The 16,909-nt window shown below is 36.9% G+C and overlaps 2 protein-coding genes across 4 annotated transcripts; both read left to right on the top strand.

The window, feature by feature from the left end:
* The first annotated feature begins 4,163 nt into the window (after positions 1-4,163).
* LOC131308273 (transcription factor IBH1-like 1) lies at positions 4,164-5,603 on the top strand. The gene is made up of 2 exons (XM_058335152.1): positions 4,164-4,310; positions 4,883-5,603. The coding sequence occupies exon 2, from the start codon at positions 4,884-4,886 to the stop codon at positions 5,421-5,423; it is 540 nt and encodes a 179-aa protein (XP_058191135.1). The 5' UTR covers positions 4,164-4,310; position 4,883; the 3' UTR covers positions 5,424-5,603.
* A 6,957-nt stretch (positions 5,604-12,560) lies between these two features.
* Positions 12,561-16,907, top strand: LOC131308234 (VAN3-binding protein). 3 transcript variants are annotated; one of them, XM_058335120.1, is made up of 8 exons: positions 12,561-12,846; positions 13,964-14,032; positions 14,113-14,181; positions 14,610-14,970; positions 15,515-15,685; positions 15,890-15,939; positions 16,345-16,402; positions 16,526-16,907. In XM_058335120.1, exons 1-8 carry the CDS (start codon positions 12,844-12,846, stop codon positions 16,744-16,746), a joined length of 1,002 nt encoding a protein of 333 aa, XP_058191103.1. In that variant the 5' UTR covers positions 12,561-12,843; the 3' UTR covers positions 16,747-16,907. The 3 variants fall into 3 exon arrangements, with proteins under 3 accessions (XP_058191103.1, XP_058191089.1, XP_058191097.1); XM_058335106.1 differs by lacking the exon at positions 12,561-12,846 and adding an exon at positions 13,288-13,712 and having other exon boundaries at positions 13,961-14,032; XM_058335114.1 differs by lacking the exon at positions 12,561-12,846 and adding an exon at positions 13,291-13,712.
* The last annotated feature ends 2 nt before the right edge of the window (positions 16,908-16,909 follow it).

Genomic DNA, 16,909 nt, shown 5'->3' with positions numbered 1-16,909 from the left:
GACAACCAAAACCGATTGGGCTAATGAGACAAATGTATTTTGATTCGAAACCAATCAAACTAAGAGTGTGGGGACTAAATTGATAGAAACGCCAAATCTAAAAATCAAGTAAATGGCAAGACACATTTTTAAATGACAAGCCAATTTGGGATGGGATTAACAGGTGGGATTGGAGTGTTTATTTAGCGCTATTAGAGCACCGCCAGGCTCAAGAGCATTTTTCCACGTCAGATATATTGGTGTGGGAGTCACGCATTTGGTGGTGGAGCTAAATTTTCCATGTGTTAATTTGGGACATATATTTAGGTTGTAATTAATATAGATAAGTTAATGAAAGGTCCAACAGCCCACGTGACACAAGTGCCCGGAATTAGATGGAGTGATTAAAGAGAGATTAATCACAATTAGTATTAATGATGTGGGGCTCAAGGGGTTTGTTGGAATAAGGGGGAAGAGAAACTGTTGCTGCAAGTGGAGGGAATTGGACCAAAAAAAAAACTGGAGAGAGAGAGAGAGAGAGAGAGAGAGAGAGAGAGGATTGGGCTTTTAAGAGTCCACTCTACTTTATTTTCTTTCTTTCTTTTAGAAATTGAGTCCACCCAAGTTCTTGATTTTCTTTCTTTTAAATAAAAAAATGTTGGGAGTTTTGTGCACTCTTCAAGTCAAAGCATTCAAGACTATGCCGTATAGGAGTAATGTAGGAATTGCTTTTTGCTGCTCAGAATCAGCTTTGCTAGATATATACTTCGTTTTTTTTTCTTATAATCAGATGTTCAGACCAGCCTGCACGCTCCTTTAATTTCGGAATCACATGAAATCAAACCTTCAGTAGCTCTAAAGCTTGAAATGTTTGACCTTTATGAGATTCGATCATGAAATTTTTTGTAAACTTCGTAAATTAAGTTCAGAAAATTGTGGTTTCGCTTGCTTTAGAAACAAATTTTCATTCGCTCCCTTCCCCGCTGCCCTCTGCCACTCTCACCTCATCGTCTATGGCACCTAGTCTACCACCTCCTTCGGCCGCCATCTGCCCCATCCTGAACCTTTTGCGACACCCTTCGCTACGACGGTCGAATTACCCCTTTGCCGATTGTCCTGGCTACCTCTCATCAATCACCATTTTGCCCATATGTGCACTGTGCGCTGTGCACCAAACGTATAATTTTTCCAAGGAGAGAATCATAGACATGATGGATGTAGTTTGTTTTAGTCAGAAAATTAAAAACTTTACCAAACAAGTCTATTTTTGTCCGCGTCTTTATGAATGGATTATTGAAAAAAATTCTCCGCCAAGCAGAGTCATCTGAAAATAAAATAATATTCGGAATGAAGGAGTACATGTTTTTTTTTCTAATATTGGAAGTAAAGATTTTTTCTTCTCTTTTTTTTTCAATCCTTTTTGCGATAAATGACCTAAACATTAAGATTTCACGGGTAGCCCAAATATCTTTAAAGTCTCATTTATCCAGTTGTGCACGTACCTTTGTTCCTCAATAATTTTAACCGCAGGATTGCACAAAAGAGTTTTTCGCCTGCACAATTCTGACACAGAAGATTTTTGAGTTCCAAGTATCTCTAACCAGTACTATTCATTGCAGAAGAAGATCTGTACTTTGTGGGAGAGGGAGAGCACTGGGGCATGCCAAACTTTTAAAACTTCCATGTGGAGACCATGTGGGGGATGTTTAAGTTTTTTCTTTTTCTCTCTTGCCAAAGCCCAACCTGTGCCCTAGAATTTTTCCTTCTGGTAGGACCCACCTGCATGTTTTCCGGATCCTGCCAATTCCCTCTTTTTCCATTTGTAAGGATCAATCGTCCACCACCTCCTTAATTAAATGTTGGCAATATTTGTACCACTCCTAAAAACCCAAGAACCTCTCCACTCTTCAAGCTCTCATGGGTACATCAAAAGAAGTGTAGAATTTCATGCAGAATGTGCACATGCTTGCACAAATATTCACATGAGTGTGTCGGGATTTTTGCATTACGAATGTGCGTCAATTTCGGGTGTGGTTCTATCATTATTGTTTAGCGTACTTTTTTCCATTTTCTGAAATTGAAGATGGAAGCCCATTTAAAGTTGGCAAAAAGATCCGTACATACTGTTCCTGTTTGCATATACTTCGAACTATTCTTCCCCCGTTTGTAATAGAAAAAGAGAGGAAAAAAAAAAAAGAATGAGTTATGAAAGTGCTTTTATTTTTAGATTACATGAACTAACTTCGATCGGGAAACCGCATTTGGATAAAATAAGAGTGTGAAAATCAATTTCTTTTTTTTTGTTTTTTGCAAATATTAGGTTCAATTTTAATATTTTATAGTAACATATGAGAAATTAATTAATTAGGAATTGAAGGTCTACTGCGCCCGAAAACAAAAGCATGTGCCGCTATTACGGAATGACTCCATCTCATTATTGGACAGGAGCATGTGGCCATCAAGTGGAGTACCTAGGATAAAAAGTGTATGACGTAGATTTCTCTTTTTTCTTTTTCTTCTTTTTTATAATCGGCTGTTCAGATCAGTTTGAACGCAACTCGACTAATTCCAAGACCCTGACGTAAATTTGACCTCATGAAGGATAAATACTTACTATTTGCTTTCTTATGTCCACTTTACCAAACTTCTTAGGATTATGTAAATTATTTCTGTGAGCTACACCGAAAACGAATTCCGTTCACATGTTTTGAAATCTTGATTATTTTCTAGATAGGAGAACTTTTTATTTGGTATATGTAAAGTTGTTAGAAGTTAAAAATCACATTTTCTAGCTGATTAAAAAAATTCACATTTTTAAATGGCTTAAGACTTCCTTTTCAAAATTGCCACTAAATTTTCTTTTTTGCCACAAATGTTAAATTAAACCCACGACAAATTGCCACCCCCAACCTACTTTTTTATTTATTTTTATTAAAGTAGTCGTAGTTTTATTAATTCTACAGGAAATCAGAAAACGAGAGGAAGGACATTACAAATTCTGGAGCTGCTTCCACCCATACATCAGCATCGTGAACAAATCGAGCATAGTTTAGCTAAGTGGTGAGCTACCCAATTGCCATTTTTGCACGCATCGCAAAATTCAATCTTTCTAGATTCCTGCCTAGCTAACATCTTTTAGCTAGTCACCTCATGTGAAGCCTACGATCTTGACTTGCAACCAACACCAAATGATTCACCTTCTAAAACAATGTCACAATGAAGAAATTAAACTAACCGCAAACCAGACTGCCTCCCTAGCTGCAAACACCCAAGTTTTTTTTTTTTTTTTTTAGATAAAAAAAATATATTACTTGGTAGTTTTAGTTTTCAGTTTTCAATTTACTCTCTTCTAATATTTTATTTTTGCCCCATTTCGAAATTTGCTCCCCACATACACGTGCCAACGTATGGAGGGAAAATTAGAGTGGCGTCGGAATGTCCTGACCCGACCCAAAACTTATATTCTATCTTAAATATTGGAGTAAGTATTACTTTGAGTATTTTTGACGTAATTAACATATATGGATTTGATGTAGTCAAAAAATATCTAAGCCATATTGAATTTTCGAGTTTTCTTCGTAGACAAGAAATTATGCGCCGGCATATTTCGATCAGCTACGTGAAGAAAAAAGTAATAATTTTACATATATTTACCGTAATATTGGATCAAAATAATCTTATTGTATTAGGATGTGTGTTACACAACTACGTAAAAAAAATATACAATATGTCTTTTTCTATGCAATTGAAACCCTATCTTTTTTTTACAATAATTAATTCCATTTCAAAAGTCCAAAGGCACTACAAATATTTCATTAATTACAGGATACAAGAATGAACCTAAACTACAAAATTCAGACGCAAACACATAGCACTAGAAAACTCAACGACACATACTACGAAAATAACCCGTTCGATTTTTTCAAAACCAAAATCCTGACTCTGCCAGTGTTTTCGCATCGCATTTATTTGGTTGACTCATTTGTGTACCGTGTAGTCATGATAAGTCACAAATGTTAGGTTTGCATGAGATTAAGGGAACTTTTCAAATATTTCCCATATATATTCTCTTTAGGGTTTATTGGGTGGTGGGCCCTTCTCCCCCATGTGCTTGCATGTGCTATGTCTTTCTCTCTTTGCCCCACACCCCCCTTCCCTTTAAGCAAATATATGGGGCTTCCTGCACATTCTCCTCCTCCTCATTCTCTCTCTCCTCTCTCAAATCTTGGCTTTGTTGGATCCCGATAAACTGCAGCTCTCTCTCTCCGATCTCTTCCCTCAGATTTTGGCATGATTTTCTATCCCATCAAGTAAAAAAAATCAGCAAGAAGGTGCGTAAGATCTTGGTTTATCCAAACTTCAAGAACGATTATTACTACATGATTTTGAATTTGAAGCAGTATATATCTCTTGCATATTCTTACTATATACTTGTATTTGTCAGTATTTTAAGTAGATTCAAATCAATAAGACCCTTTATCTCCAATTCAATCTAGCTGCTTCTTTTTTACAGCAAAAGAGAAATTTTAGTAATCATCAAACATAACGTTTAGAAAAGACCAAAGGGAACACGATAAAACGGCATCACAACCGTAGACAGAATGATGGGAAAATGTTGTGAACGATACCAGGATGATGTGGTAGTGGTAATGTTAGAATTTTAAGCTACAATAATGGGTATTTTTGCTCAAGAAATCGTATGCAAATTTTTAACTTTTATTTTCTTCGAATATTTACACCGGTGGAAGAAATTTTCTTTTCCTTGTCCTGATTAATTCATCATTAATACCCAACTATAAAATACCCTCATAAATGATGCACACGTTCTGATATACATGTTCTTTTTTTTTTCTTTTCTTTTTTTGAATTAAATGTTATATGTTCTTGTTTTTTTGTTTTCCAGAATGCTGAGGCAAGAATTTCTCAAGAAATGGATAATGGGGCTCCAAATTTGCAGCGCCTCAAAGAAGGAAATGAGCGTACTGGAGAGGAAAAAGGCGATAAAGCTATCGGCGGATTTGGCCATAGCCTCAACCAGAAATGGCAGCACTAATTGGAGCCGCGCCCTAATCGCCAATGCTTCAAAAGAAAATGACAACACCACCCTCGTTGATCAAATACTGGGTAAAGATTCCGAGAGCATGATCAAGAAAGCCTCGAATCCGTCGGCTTTTCGCGACAAGAGAGGGACAACCTGCAGAGGCAAGAAGATGTTGAGAAACAGATGTTGCGGGATTCGGAGAGTGAAGAAGATGGCTGAATCGGCTAGTTCGATTGCGAAGAAATTGGTGAAGAAAAGAACACAAGTGCTGAAGAGGCTAGTGCCAGGCGGGGAGTCCATGGATGAGTTCAGTTTGATGGAAGAAACCCTAGATTACATCCTCTCACTCCGGGCTCAAGTTGATGTAATGCGGCATTTTGCTAATGCCACTCCCCCTAATTAATTTGATTCATAAATAGGGTTTGCCAAAATTGCCCAAATGGCCTAATTAGTTATTGTTTCTCCTTCTGCCTTTTACTTAATTTTGCAAGGAGAATCAAATTAATGAAGGTGGTATAGTTGAGGCATGTTTTTATTTAATATGTGAAACATATTAATGGGAATTATAGCCTTTTGAATCTAACTTCTACTTCTCCTTATTAAGTTGGCAAAACTAGAATGCCTTTATTTTTGTCAAGTTATTTCATTCGAAGTTAATTTTCTACTTCATTGGCCCATTGTACGTGGAAGATTCGGTACCTCGACGTCGGCTCTTCGCCACCAAAGACTGCAGTATGTTCCAAGGCCTGGGTTGTTCCGTTATCGGGTATGCAAGTGATTTTGTTACTGAATTAACAAACTTTTTTGGAATAATTAATTACCAGTCAAAAATATCTTTTAATACCAAAAATATATTTTCCTTTTTCTCTCTCTCTCTCGAATATTCAACCGACTGTTTGTTGAAGATTATATTCACTCGGATACTATAGTCGGTAGACTTGAAGGCGAAAGGGAAATCACTGGCTTTGTTGATTTTATTGCGTTATGTCAACAACAGTAGAAATCTTTTCATTGCAAAAATTGATCTTCAAAAATTCATGATGGCATACCTGATATACTAATTGGTACTCGATTGGTACTCCCAACACTGTTATACTACAACACGCTAGCTACTGTTACGTGTCCTAATACCGCTACTCGAAATTAAGCCACGCGTTTAAGGTCCTTTCATTGAGAACGAAGGCTAAATTTCATATAGCATTGTCCTCATCACTGGGTACAGCTAGAATTCAATTAATGGAAAGAAAAAGAAAGAATGCCTCTTTAGAGCAAATTGATGTAGATATCGCCCCCATGGAAATCAGTGTCTTCGAATGTCATCATACCGGCCTCCACTATCTGCACCTCTTTGTCATGGAAAATTCTCCAAGGGTACTCAAAATTTGTGTGTGTGTGTGCGTGAGAGAGAGAGAGAGAGAGAGAGAGAGAGAGAGAGAGAGAGAGACCTCGTGCATCCTTGAATGCAAATTCAATGTTGTAGCACATATTACGTGACTAAAACAGCTGTCACCTATTCTACTTTAGCTAACTTTGGTTACAAAAATGGAGATCATGGGGGTGTTGTATTATTAGAGCATGGAGAGAACAAAAGGTTGGTATTGATTAAAGATGAGCAAAATAACCATGAAATCGTGAATTCAGTTCAAATCATTTCAAATCGAATGGTTTGGTTTGGTTTTTTAATAATATGGTTTGGTCTTGATTTTAAATAGAAATCGTGTTTAATGGTTTGGTTTGTGGTTTTACGTTAACGGTTCTGGTTCCAAACCGATCCAAACCATGTGATATATATACATATATATAATTTGTTTAGATACACTAAAACTTAACTTCCTAATCTAAGCTCCACCACTCTATTTTTTTTTTTTGGGGGTAAACTAAGTGCATTAGATAAAATTAGGAAACATACAAGAGTCTTGGGTATGAAACCCCACAAGTGTCATCGCGTAGTTGCAAATTAATACAAGTTGGAGCAATATCTAAAATACGAAAATCTAAAATAGGATTACAAGCCATGTTGGCTAAAGCATCACCACTCTATTTTTTCACTTGCAATATTAATTTTTTTAAACTTCCATATATGATAGCTTATTTCTATAATTTCAATACACTAAACATATACAGCTTGGGCTTAGTCAATTGATTTTTCACTCTTATTTCTCAATAACTAATTTCTTAAACTAATACTTTATTCCATGGCCTTATTCCTTCACCAATTTTTTGTATTCTAGTCTTATTTAGTTGGTTGATGTTAGTGAGTTTTGATGATTTTAATATACTAATTTTAATATAATTTCTGGTTTAACTTATCTATGCAATTTATATACTTTAAATAGTTTATGGTGATGATAACTCAATTTCAAGCAAATCGTGATTTAAAATCGAAACCGAACCGCCTTTGAATGGTTTGGTTCTATGAATTTTATGAGTTGATTTGGTTCTCTCAATTCATAATCCGCATGTAGTGGTTTGGTTATTAGATTACTATAAAATCAGATCCATCCGGTCCATGCTCACCCCTAGTATTGACATCAACCAACAAGTGCAACCCCCCCCCCCCTAACAACTATTTTTAGCTTGTTCTATAACTTTTAGTTTTGTTTTGAACTCCATGGCCCTACAGGTAAGTTTTGGCGGGAGAAATTAATAAAGTAATGTGTTTTTCTCCCAAAATGTATATTGGTTTCCCTCCAAATGACCAGATGTAGGCCATTTCAGCATTTCCATTTGTTTTTTGGATGGAAAGTTAATGGCGAGTGGAAAATTGATGAATTTTTAAATAGGTCAAGTGTTTTTTTTATAATTCTTTCCTAGCTCACACTGATCTCAATAGTCTTATCATATATAGTCACCATAATTAATACCTAGCTACGTTGGGAGTCGGGACCTAAGCTATGAACTCAGCACGTGCATGTGGATTGTGTAAGAAGTATGTTTAGCCCTAATGAAGGGCTATGGACACTTAAACTTAGGCCACCAAATGCAAATTTCCAACCAATAAACCAACCCTGAAATTCTTGTTTTGCTACCTAACCAATTAAAGCAGAAGAAATGGGAATTGAAGAACAACGATGAACACCAGATATACGTGGAAAAACCCTAAATGGACAAAAACTATGGGAAAGAATCAAACACTATGAGAAAACATTGCACGGTTACAATCGAACTTACTACACATGCAATTGAGAATCCTCACATGCAATTGACTCAAGAATGATAGCCGAATCCTCGTTCACCGTACCCCGTGCTTGATTGCCGCTGCCTCAAATTCTCAAGCTTTCCAAAAACCCTTCGGAAATCCACCGAAGAACGAACCTATGTTTGTTAAGATAAAAACCGTGAACACCTCTTGGAGTTTGATTGTAGCTTCAATGATCCAATTAATCATTGGAATGGAACTCCAAGATGCAAGATCATGAACTTCATTCTCTGATAGGTACTTGGATCCCTATGAGACTTTTTAAGCACCAACATATTTTTATATCCAGCGATCAATACTGTTCGATATCAAACGACTCTTGACTGCATTACTGATCTAGGTATATACTGTATAAAATTTGCTTTTGTGTATCATTTTTAGGACGAAGGACTTTCGGTCGCCTACATGGTTGTTCCAATTAGGGTTTTTATGACGTGGATATATAGCCGGTTTTATTTAACAAACAGCTCACACACGTTGAGGGTGGTTCACCGGTTAGGAGCTTAATTGTAATGTGATTGTCTGATTAGGATGACCTGAATATATGAGGCTTTTAAGCTCTTCTTATCGAGCTCCTCATTCAGTAGGGGCTCCTTAGTCATGCCCGAAGAAGGCGATAGGCCACATGCATGCCAGTCGCCTTTCAACCATCTTGTTTTTTTGTTTTGAATGATCTGAAAACTATTATGGAATTAAGATTTCCAAGATTTACCATAGATATATTAGAGATTTTATTCACAAAAAAATAGAAACCAAGTAGTACTATATATGCGTATGTTTCGAGATGGGAGAGAAAAATAATAAATGTGGCAAATTAGCTTGAAGAGCAAACCAAAATCATCATCCTATAATACTACTTGCCAAATTTTGTAATCTTCACCCAAAGATTCTGTCACGGTCACTGCAGAGAATTAATTATGCATTCATTTATGTTTGGCCGAGAAAAAGCCAACACCATGTGACAATCACTTTGGTTAATTTCTTTTCCTATATATATAGATTCATAGAGTAATTATTCGGGTGGTGCCCCAACACTTCGCAATACCACACGTTTCAGTAACGTCCACGTACTTATATGGAGATGGGCCCTATAGAGATGTGCAGTGTCGAGGGGTCTCGGAGCATCACGTGACGGTGACCCAGAATCACGAAATAATTTTTCGAATTTCGGATCTGAATGAGACTTGTGGCCCTTTTTATTAGGCTTTCTACGATTCTTTCCCAGCCCATTCTGATCTCAATAGTGTATTATAGTCGCCATAATTAACACCTACGTCAGGACCGAAGCTATGAACTCAGCACGTGTGGACCGAACCTAACTCTGATTGCTTCTATTTTCTCCTCTTGTTTTCCCAAAAAGTCCCCAAAAGAAAATTGGAGAACTCCTAATATCGTGAGGTCATACTAACAAGTAACAAGTCAGAGCCCATGTAATTACACAACCAAGGCCCATGTAAGTTCGCAACCGGACTCTAGCAAATGAAGGCCCATGTTAGTACACTGGGCCTGGGCCAACCGAGTTCTCCTATGTTGACTGGGCCTGGGCCAATTTTCAAACGATCCAATAAATGGGCCTGGGGGTCTTCTGCTCGTATCCGGTCTTGTTTAGAAATTGATTTACATCCTCCTCCAAACCACTCGATGAATTTCATTATATCTCTTCAAGGATCGCTCTATTTCATTTGATTAGCTAATTTTGAAATTGAAATTAATGTAAGCATTAAGTGTTTTACGATTTTTTTTTTTTTTGCATAACTTTGTAGGATTAAACTGTAAATTATTGTTAACATGGAGCGCAAAGCTATACCACCCAATTTTTTTCATTGGTTACATGTCTAAATATTGTTCTTTTTTACAATTATCTAATGATTCTAGCCCCGTTTACTATATTAATTGTATGTTAGATTTGTGGAATTTCTTATTAAATTTAACTTCAAATCAAATAAGTTATAACTATACCAAGTGCAATTTTTAATAAGTTTATTTTGATAAGTAACTTTTAATAAGTTAGAACAAGAATTTCATTGTTGGATTAAATAAGTTATACAATTGCTTATTATCACATGAACGTGTGAGTTTTAGAGAAACTCCTCTTTTTATTTTTGTAAAAATATGAAGTTTAAAACAATTTCACTTTTGAGTAAAAAAAAGCTAGTAGTACATTTTATAATTAATCATCATCAATGTTTTTCACAATTGACACCCTGCACCAATATTGATCAACTTTCTTCACAAATAAACTAGAGCCCAATAAGTTAGCTTCCAAGTGCTAACAACCAAGCAAAATAGTGTAGTAATTATGAAATCTACCCATTTCTTCTTCTTTTTTAATTCAATACCCAATTCCTTGTTAGGTGTCCTCATGTTACTCTTGTGCTTTGCAAACCAATCTTTTAACTAACTTTATTTTATGTCCCCCAACTAATGACTTAACAAAAATAAATTAAAAGAAAGTCACAGTCATGGCATCACATTGCCCTCTTCTTTGGGTGGTCCTCTTGATCACACCCACCATTAGCAAAAGCTAATAATCATTCAAAGCAAACAGATAATTCTCTTGTCACATGAGTACTCTAATGAACACACCTTGCACCAAATCACCAAAGTACTCAATAAACCACCAATAAGAAAAAGCATAGTGACCCCAAAGCTAATTTTGAAGATAAACAAGGAGTACTCCACAAAGCTAATTTTGAGATTTCGAAATAATTTCTATTTAAAACTTGGCATGGCCGCATGGTGTGTACAGAAATCTACAATAGTATTGAGCAATGAGAGCAAGGGAGAATACAATGGTCAACATAGAGATCAAGTCCTAAAGGAAATTATTTTCTTTTGGCGTAGTGATCGATTGGAAAATTTAACTTATATGAATTGCTATTGATTTGATACTAATATTAGCCGTCGGTACAATATGGTTAGAATATACATATGTGCCTTCCACCAAATCACAAAAATACTCAATAAACTAACAATAAGAAAAAGCATAGTGACCCCAAAAAGCTAAATTTTGAAGATAAACAAGTACTCCACAAAAGCTACCCAACTAATTTCTCTTACATTTTAATGCAAAAAAGCTAGAACCTTCATCAGGATTATTCCATTAGTTAATCAAAGCAAAGCTATGAACCTAATGGAGTAGTTTTATCTTGATGATACCCCTCTACTTCTTTTTCTTCAATGTCGGCCCCCCAAAGCGCATGCTTGGTTATATAATAAACTACTGCACTAAGCATCTCTCAATAAAAATACTAATAAACTGAACGTGTATGGTAAATTGTACTAATTGAGATTCTTGTTAGGTCCTCATATGTTCTTGTACTTTCAAATTACTTTGGCAATGTTTTTTAGCCCTTCCAGAAACTTAAGCACTACATATGTCCCAAAAAAAATTGTCCGGTCCGCAAAACGAAAACTTAAAAACAATATACTCCAGTAGTTATCCAAAAAAAATTCCACAAGTTACAAAAATAACTATTGTTCAGTTCTCGTTTTGCAAGACAAACGACATTTTTTGGACGGAGAGAGTATTTTAGTTTAGTCCCTCTCAAATCTCACCAAGCAACTATGGTTCAGAGTGCCCCTGTCCTGATTAAGTCGGAAAACCTATCAAAGGGTGGACGCCAGTTTACGTTGTATGTCAATCAGATGAAATGGAAAATTAGGAATAACCACTATCAAAGGGTGTTCGCTCAGTAAAGAGAACAGTACTCTCGTAGAATAGAACTAATGGTTCCCTTCTTACGAAATTCCTTAAGATCAATGAGCGCAAGTCTTCCTAATCGTCGCCTAGGAGATTTAGAAACTATGTTGGCCCAGTTACGAAACCATATTCTAGTAAACTAGTAACCGATAAATCACCACCCTCGTGTGCTCTCTCTCTCTCTCTCTCTCTCTCTCTCTCTCTCTCTCTCTATGTTACTGTGGTGGCCCTGGACAGCTCTTGCTTGTCATCCTACAACCTGCATGTGAAAATGCTTCATCTTAAGGTTATATTCCTGGCTTGGATCTAAAGGTACAAAAAAGGAAGGGACCTCATGCTTCTCTTTATGATTTAATCCTACAAGGTTCGATGCTGCTATTGTGGCTACCATGTGTTGTTCCCTCTCATTTTGAATCTCAGTGGCATTTCTCCAATTCAAATCTGCTCTTATCTTATGATGCCAAATGGGTCCCTTTTCTCCCATATCCATGCCTCATGTAACATATAAAAACCCAAAGGTGGCTATGATTATCCTTTCCAACTGTAATATCTCATCTGTCCTCCTCTACCCTTTCATTTTGTGCAAGTGTTGGGTCAGGGTGAGAAGACAGAAAGAAGATGCATAAACTAGTCATTACATATGGTGATTTCAGTCCACTCAATTGTGTCTGTTAGGATGGAATGAATTGAGGACAGAAAACAAAGCAATCACGCAAAAATACGAAGTACTTAAGCAGCTGAATTAAAAGCCTATGTCCAAATTCGAAAGGAAACAGAAATCTGCTGTTAGACCTGACAGAATTTCCATTAACCAAATGAGTCGTGCAAGTCACAACTGGGTTTACAATCACACTCCGTGTTGAATTGGAGACAGTATCTAAGAGGGTGATGTATTAATTGGGTGATCAAACTGAGTCACTGATGGTAATGATGTAATGTTCGGTTTGTCCCCTTCTTCCTGTAGCAATTCAAGCATACACAGCTACATAATACTAACCACTTTCTATATGGGAATGGACCATGTGTTGGAACTCATAACATAGCTATGCATGGTCCAAAAAATTCTACTCATAACTTAATAATTTCATGCAGCATACTGTTGCAGTGGCAATTCAGCAATTTCGAAGCACATTCACCGGCATTTTTTCAATCTTCAATCAGTAAATGTAAATAGGCTGCATTATTGTGTATGAAGTTTTCTATTTCCCGGTATTAAGCAAACCAGTCATGTATCCAGAATGCACACTATCAAGGAAATATTATACAAACAGAACTTTTGAACAGACAGTCGAAATAGAATGATGCGGCTTATGATGGTCCCTTTCATTTCCAACTAAAACATTACATTATTATGCTCCTTATTCCAGAATAGCCACAACCATGTTATTCTATATGTACAATCTCTTTATAAAGTATATGGGATGCATGATGGTTATAAATTAAGCACGCCTATATAAAAATACACCTGCATGTGGGGGGATGTTTATATATCTAAGTAGCCTTTTCTTTTTCTTTCCTAAACTCATCCTACTAACTCTTACTGCTAGTTCCTAAGTACAATGGATTCCTCCAATATGGTAAAGGCAACAGTTTCTGAAGCACATCCTGACACAATGGATTTTCTTTCACGAGCTTGGTGCAACTTAGCAATCCAGGCTTTCCAACCAGAGTTACATGATCACTCGCTCGTTCTCCATGAAAACCCGCTTGTTCTCCAAGAAAACTCGCTCGTTCTCCAAGAAAATGTCTCATTCAACAAGTTTGAGTGTGATACCAAACCTCCCTTTCCTGTTAGTCTAATTGGCTTTAACAATCTGATTGCAAATACTGCGTGTCGGTGTGTGTATGTGTGTGCATGCATGCCTGGCTTATATGCACAGATTTGTACCGTCCGACACACGTGGGCACCTTATTGTTCTGTCAAATCCATGTGCATCGGATGGCTCCAAATACATCTGTTTGAATCTGTACACATAAGTATGTGCACACAGACTTTCTCTTTGGGATATAAGACTTAGTCTAATTTGGTTTTGTTTAGCAGTCGCCAAAGAGTGTGAAGATGGATAATGGAGATGCGTCTATTCCACCATGGAAATCCAATGATGTGAAGGTAAAATTAGGTAATCATTATATGAAGTTATGCAGATTTAAATGAAATCAACCCTGATTTTTCCTTGATTTTTCCTCCAGTCATGGATATGGATGCAACAAGCCATGCACCCAGAATTGAATTACAACAGCTGTTTCAGAAAGAAATGGGTATGTTAACCTAGCAGTATTCTACTTCTACGTTATCCTCAGTCAATATGCAATTATCGAGTTCACTTCACCATATAATATGTATCTATAGGAGAAAATTATACAGACCTAGAAATTTTCCAGAGAAGTGTTCAACATGTACTAGTAGTTTTGCATTCTTTTTGAATCAGGCCAACACTCCACCAATCATCAACGTGATGCTGCCATCATACATTTTTTTTTGGTTTTAGCATAGTTGATAGAAGATATGGGAAAAAGTTTTTCATCCTCCATTTTCTGCGAGAAACTTTCACCAGAATTGTTTGTTGGGGCCATTTTTGTAATTCCTGTTTACAGTGAAAGAGGCCCAGAACTCAGTCGCGAAAATTTATATCCTATTCCATTTGTATCGCATTGGCTAAGGATATACTTCTACATTTCGGATGCAGTTTCCATGGAAGATAGCTCCACTGAAGCATGTCCCAATAAAGAAATGGTGGAAAGAGATTAAGCAGAAGAGGAAAGAAGACCAGAGGTTGCAAAGAGCAGAGGTTCATGCAGCAGTATCGGTAGCAGGCATTGCTGCAGCGCTAGCTGCCATAGCAGCTGAGAACTCGAAACAAGATGATGCATCGACCAGCACCAAGGACGCAGCGGTGGCTTCTGCCGCTGCCCTCGTTGCTGCCCAGTGTGCACAAGTTGCGGAGGCAATGGGGGCCAAGAGGGAGCAGCTTAGCAATATAATGAGTTCAGCCATGACAGGGACTAGTGCTAGTGACATCTTGACACTCACAGCTGCAGCTGCAACATGTGATCACCTTTTTCCTCTCTGTGTTTCTTCTCATGCATGGTGGGCATAAGAAATATCCTATGCAGATCCTTTGTCCTAAGAAAAATCTTCCGTTCCCTATCTACCTCCAATACGATGTGCTGAAAATCTCAAAATCCATAATCGATACATGGTCGCACGACTAAGATTTTATTGAAACAGAGGGACTGGTATTTCACACCAATTATGTTTCCAACTCAGACTATCTGAGGACCGAAGTGTTCCAACTTTTCAATCTTCATAAGACTATATCAGCTTCAATTTGGCCATCTCCACTTGGGCCTTCAGTGTAATCTCATGGGGCTAAAGCTAAACTATCAACAAATGATTCCTAGATTTAAGAGCAAAACCGTCTCTCTCCTACCAACCCACAAATTTAACTCACAGCAAGTTTTATGCTCCATTAAGCATAGTGACAGAAAAATGAAGAAACTCACAAATAGGCTATGTTTTGATTAAGGAAATTATGCTAATTTTGTTAGTAAAGTGCTCACTAATTTACCTTGTGTTTATCTTGTTCTATAGCACTAAGGGGAGCAGCTACCCTTAAAGCAAGGTCAGGATGTAAGGACAAACTAAATGGGAGCGTGCCGGTGCTTCCAATTGAGGATCACAACAATGATTTTGAACTAGATTTTGAGAAATGCAGATCACTTCTCACCAAGGGTACGGAGCTCAAGATTGAGTTGCCAGACGGTACGTCGATTTGTTTCAGATCGTTATCACTGTGAATTGAGAAGATTAATAAAACAGATTGTTTCTTTGTTAGTGGAGACAGATGGTAATTAAATTTTGAGCAATTGCATTGAAGCTTTTTGTTTTTTTCCCCTTTCCCACTTTTATTGATGTTTTCTTATCTTCTCTATTTTCCCTTCTTCTTTTCTCATCATTTGGGAGCAGGGAGGTGCATGGTGAGATCAGTTTCTGTTACCCTAACCAATGAATCAAAGGTCAGCTTAAAACCATATCTTATTTTTGCCCCTTTTCAATTCAGTTGTGTGTGTGCGTGCAACCATCGGTTACAACATACAAGAAAAGTATGGTTCCCGGAAAATACAAAGCAAGATCTCACAATGTTCATAACCCAATCAACAAACAACAAACAACAAAAGCTTCTTTCCCTACTGTTTCTACTCCGACCTTTTATGTTTGGTCAGCAAATTCAAGGGCCAGCGATAGCTAATAAGGTGACACCAAAAGCTTTGTCAATCACAAATGAATTTCCAAAAAACTTCATGCAACGAGGAGATAAGAGATTACATCCGAAGTGCAGCAAAACTAATCTGAGCAAATTGGACTCTGGGGCCTTGTGTTCCCTTCTAACACCCAACCTCCAATTCATACTTGATTTGCAGGTTATTCTTAAAATACGGAAGATCAAATTTTTTAATGCCTTTGCAAGCAAGAAGGAAAGTATGTATTTTTCTTTGGTATTTCTTTTTCCTCATACCATAATTTGTAATGCTTCAAATGATTTAGATTTCAGTGGACACAGACAATTTACTCTATGTATGAAATTTTTTGGGCTTGTTTTAGGTATTGTAATAGACGTTCATGCCGAATTGTACAAAGATTCAGAAGCCGATCAAGAACCTGATACATGTTATCTCATCGTCCTAACAACGAATGGAGGGATGGTTAAGCTAGACATGATCAATGATTACCAGCGATACAAGATGTGGGCCATGACTATCAATCATATGCTAATGCTCTCCACATCATTTACAAAATACGAGCTTCAATTTTATAAAACTTAAGAGTTAAACATTACATTAATGTGTTTTTGTACTTTCAATCATGTAATTACGAAGAATGTGTGCCGGATCCAAACCATTTAGGTCCACGGAAATTATATGCATTTGTAGTGCATATTGTATTATTTGTTCCCAATAGAAATGGTAATAACGTTGGATGAAAATC

The sequence above is a fragment of the Rhododendron vialii genome, chromosome 1a, assembly GCF_030253575.1.
Source record: "Rhododendron vialii isolate Sample 1 chromosome 1a, ASM3025357v1".
Taxonomy (NCBI): domain Eukaryota; kingdom Viridiplantae; phylum Streptophyta; class Magnoliopsida; order Ericales; family Ericaceae; genus Rhododendron; species Rhododendron vialii.
This window is presented reverse-complemented; position numbering and strand designations above follow the sequence as displayed.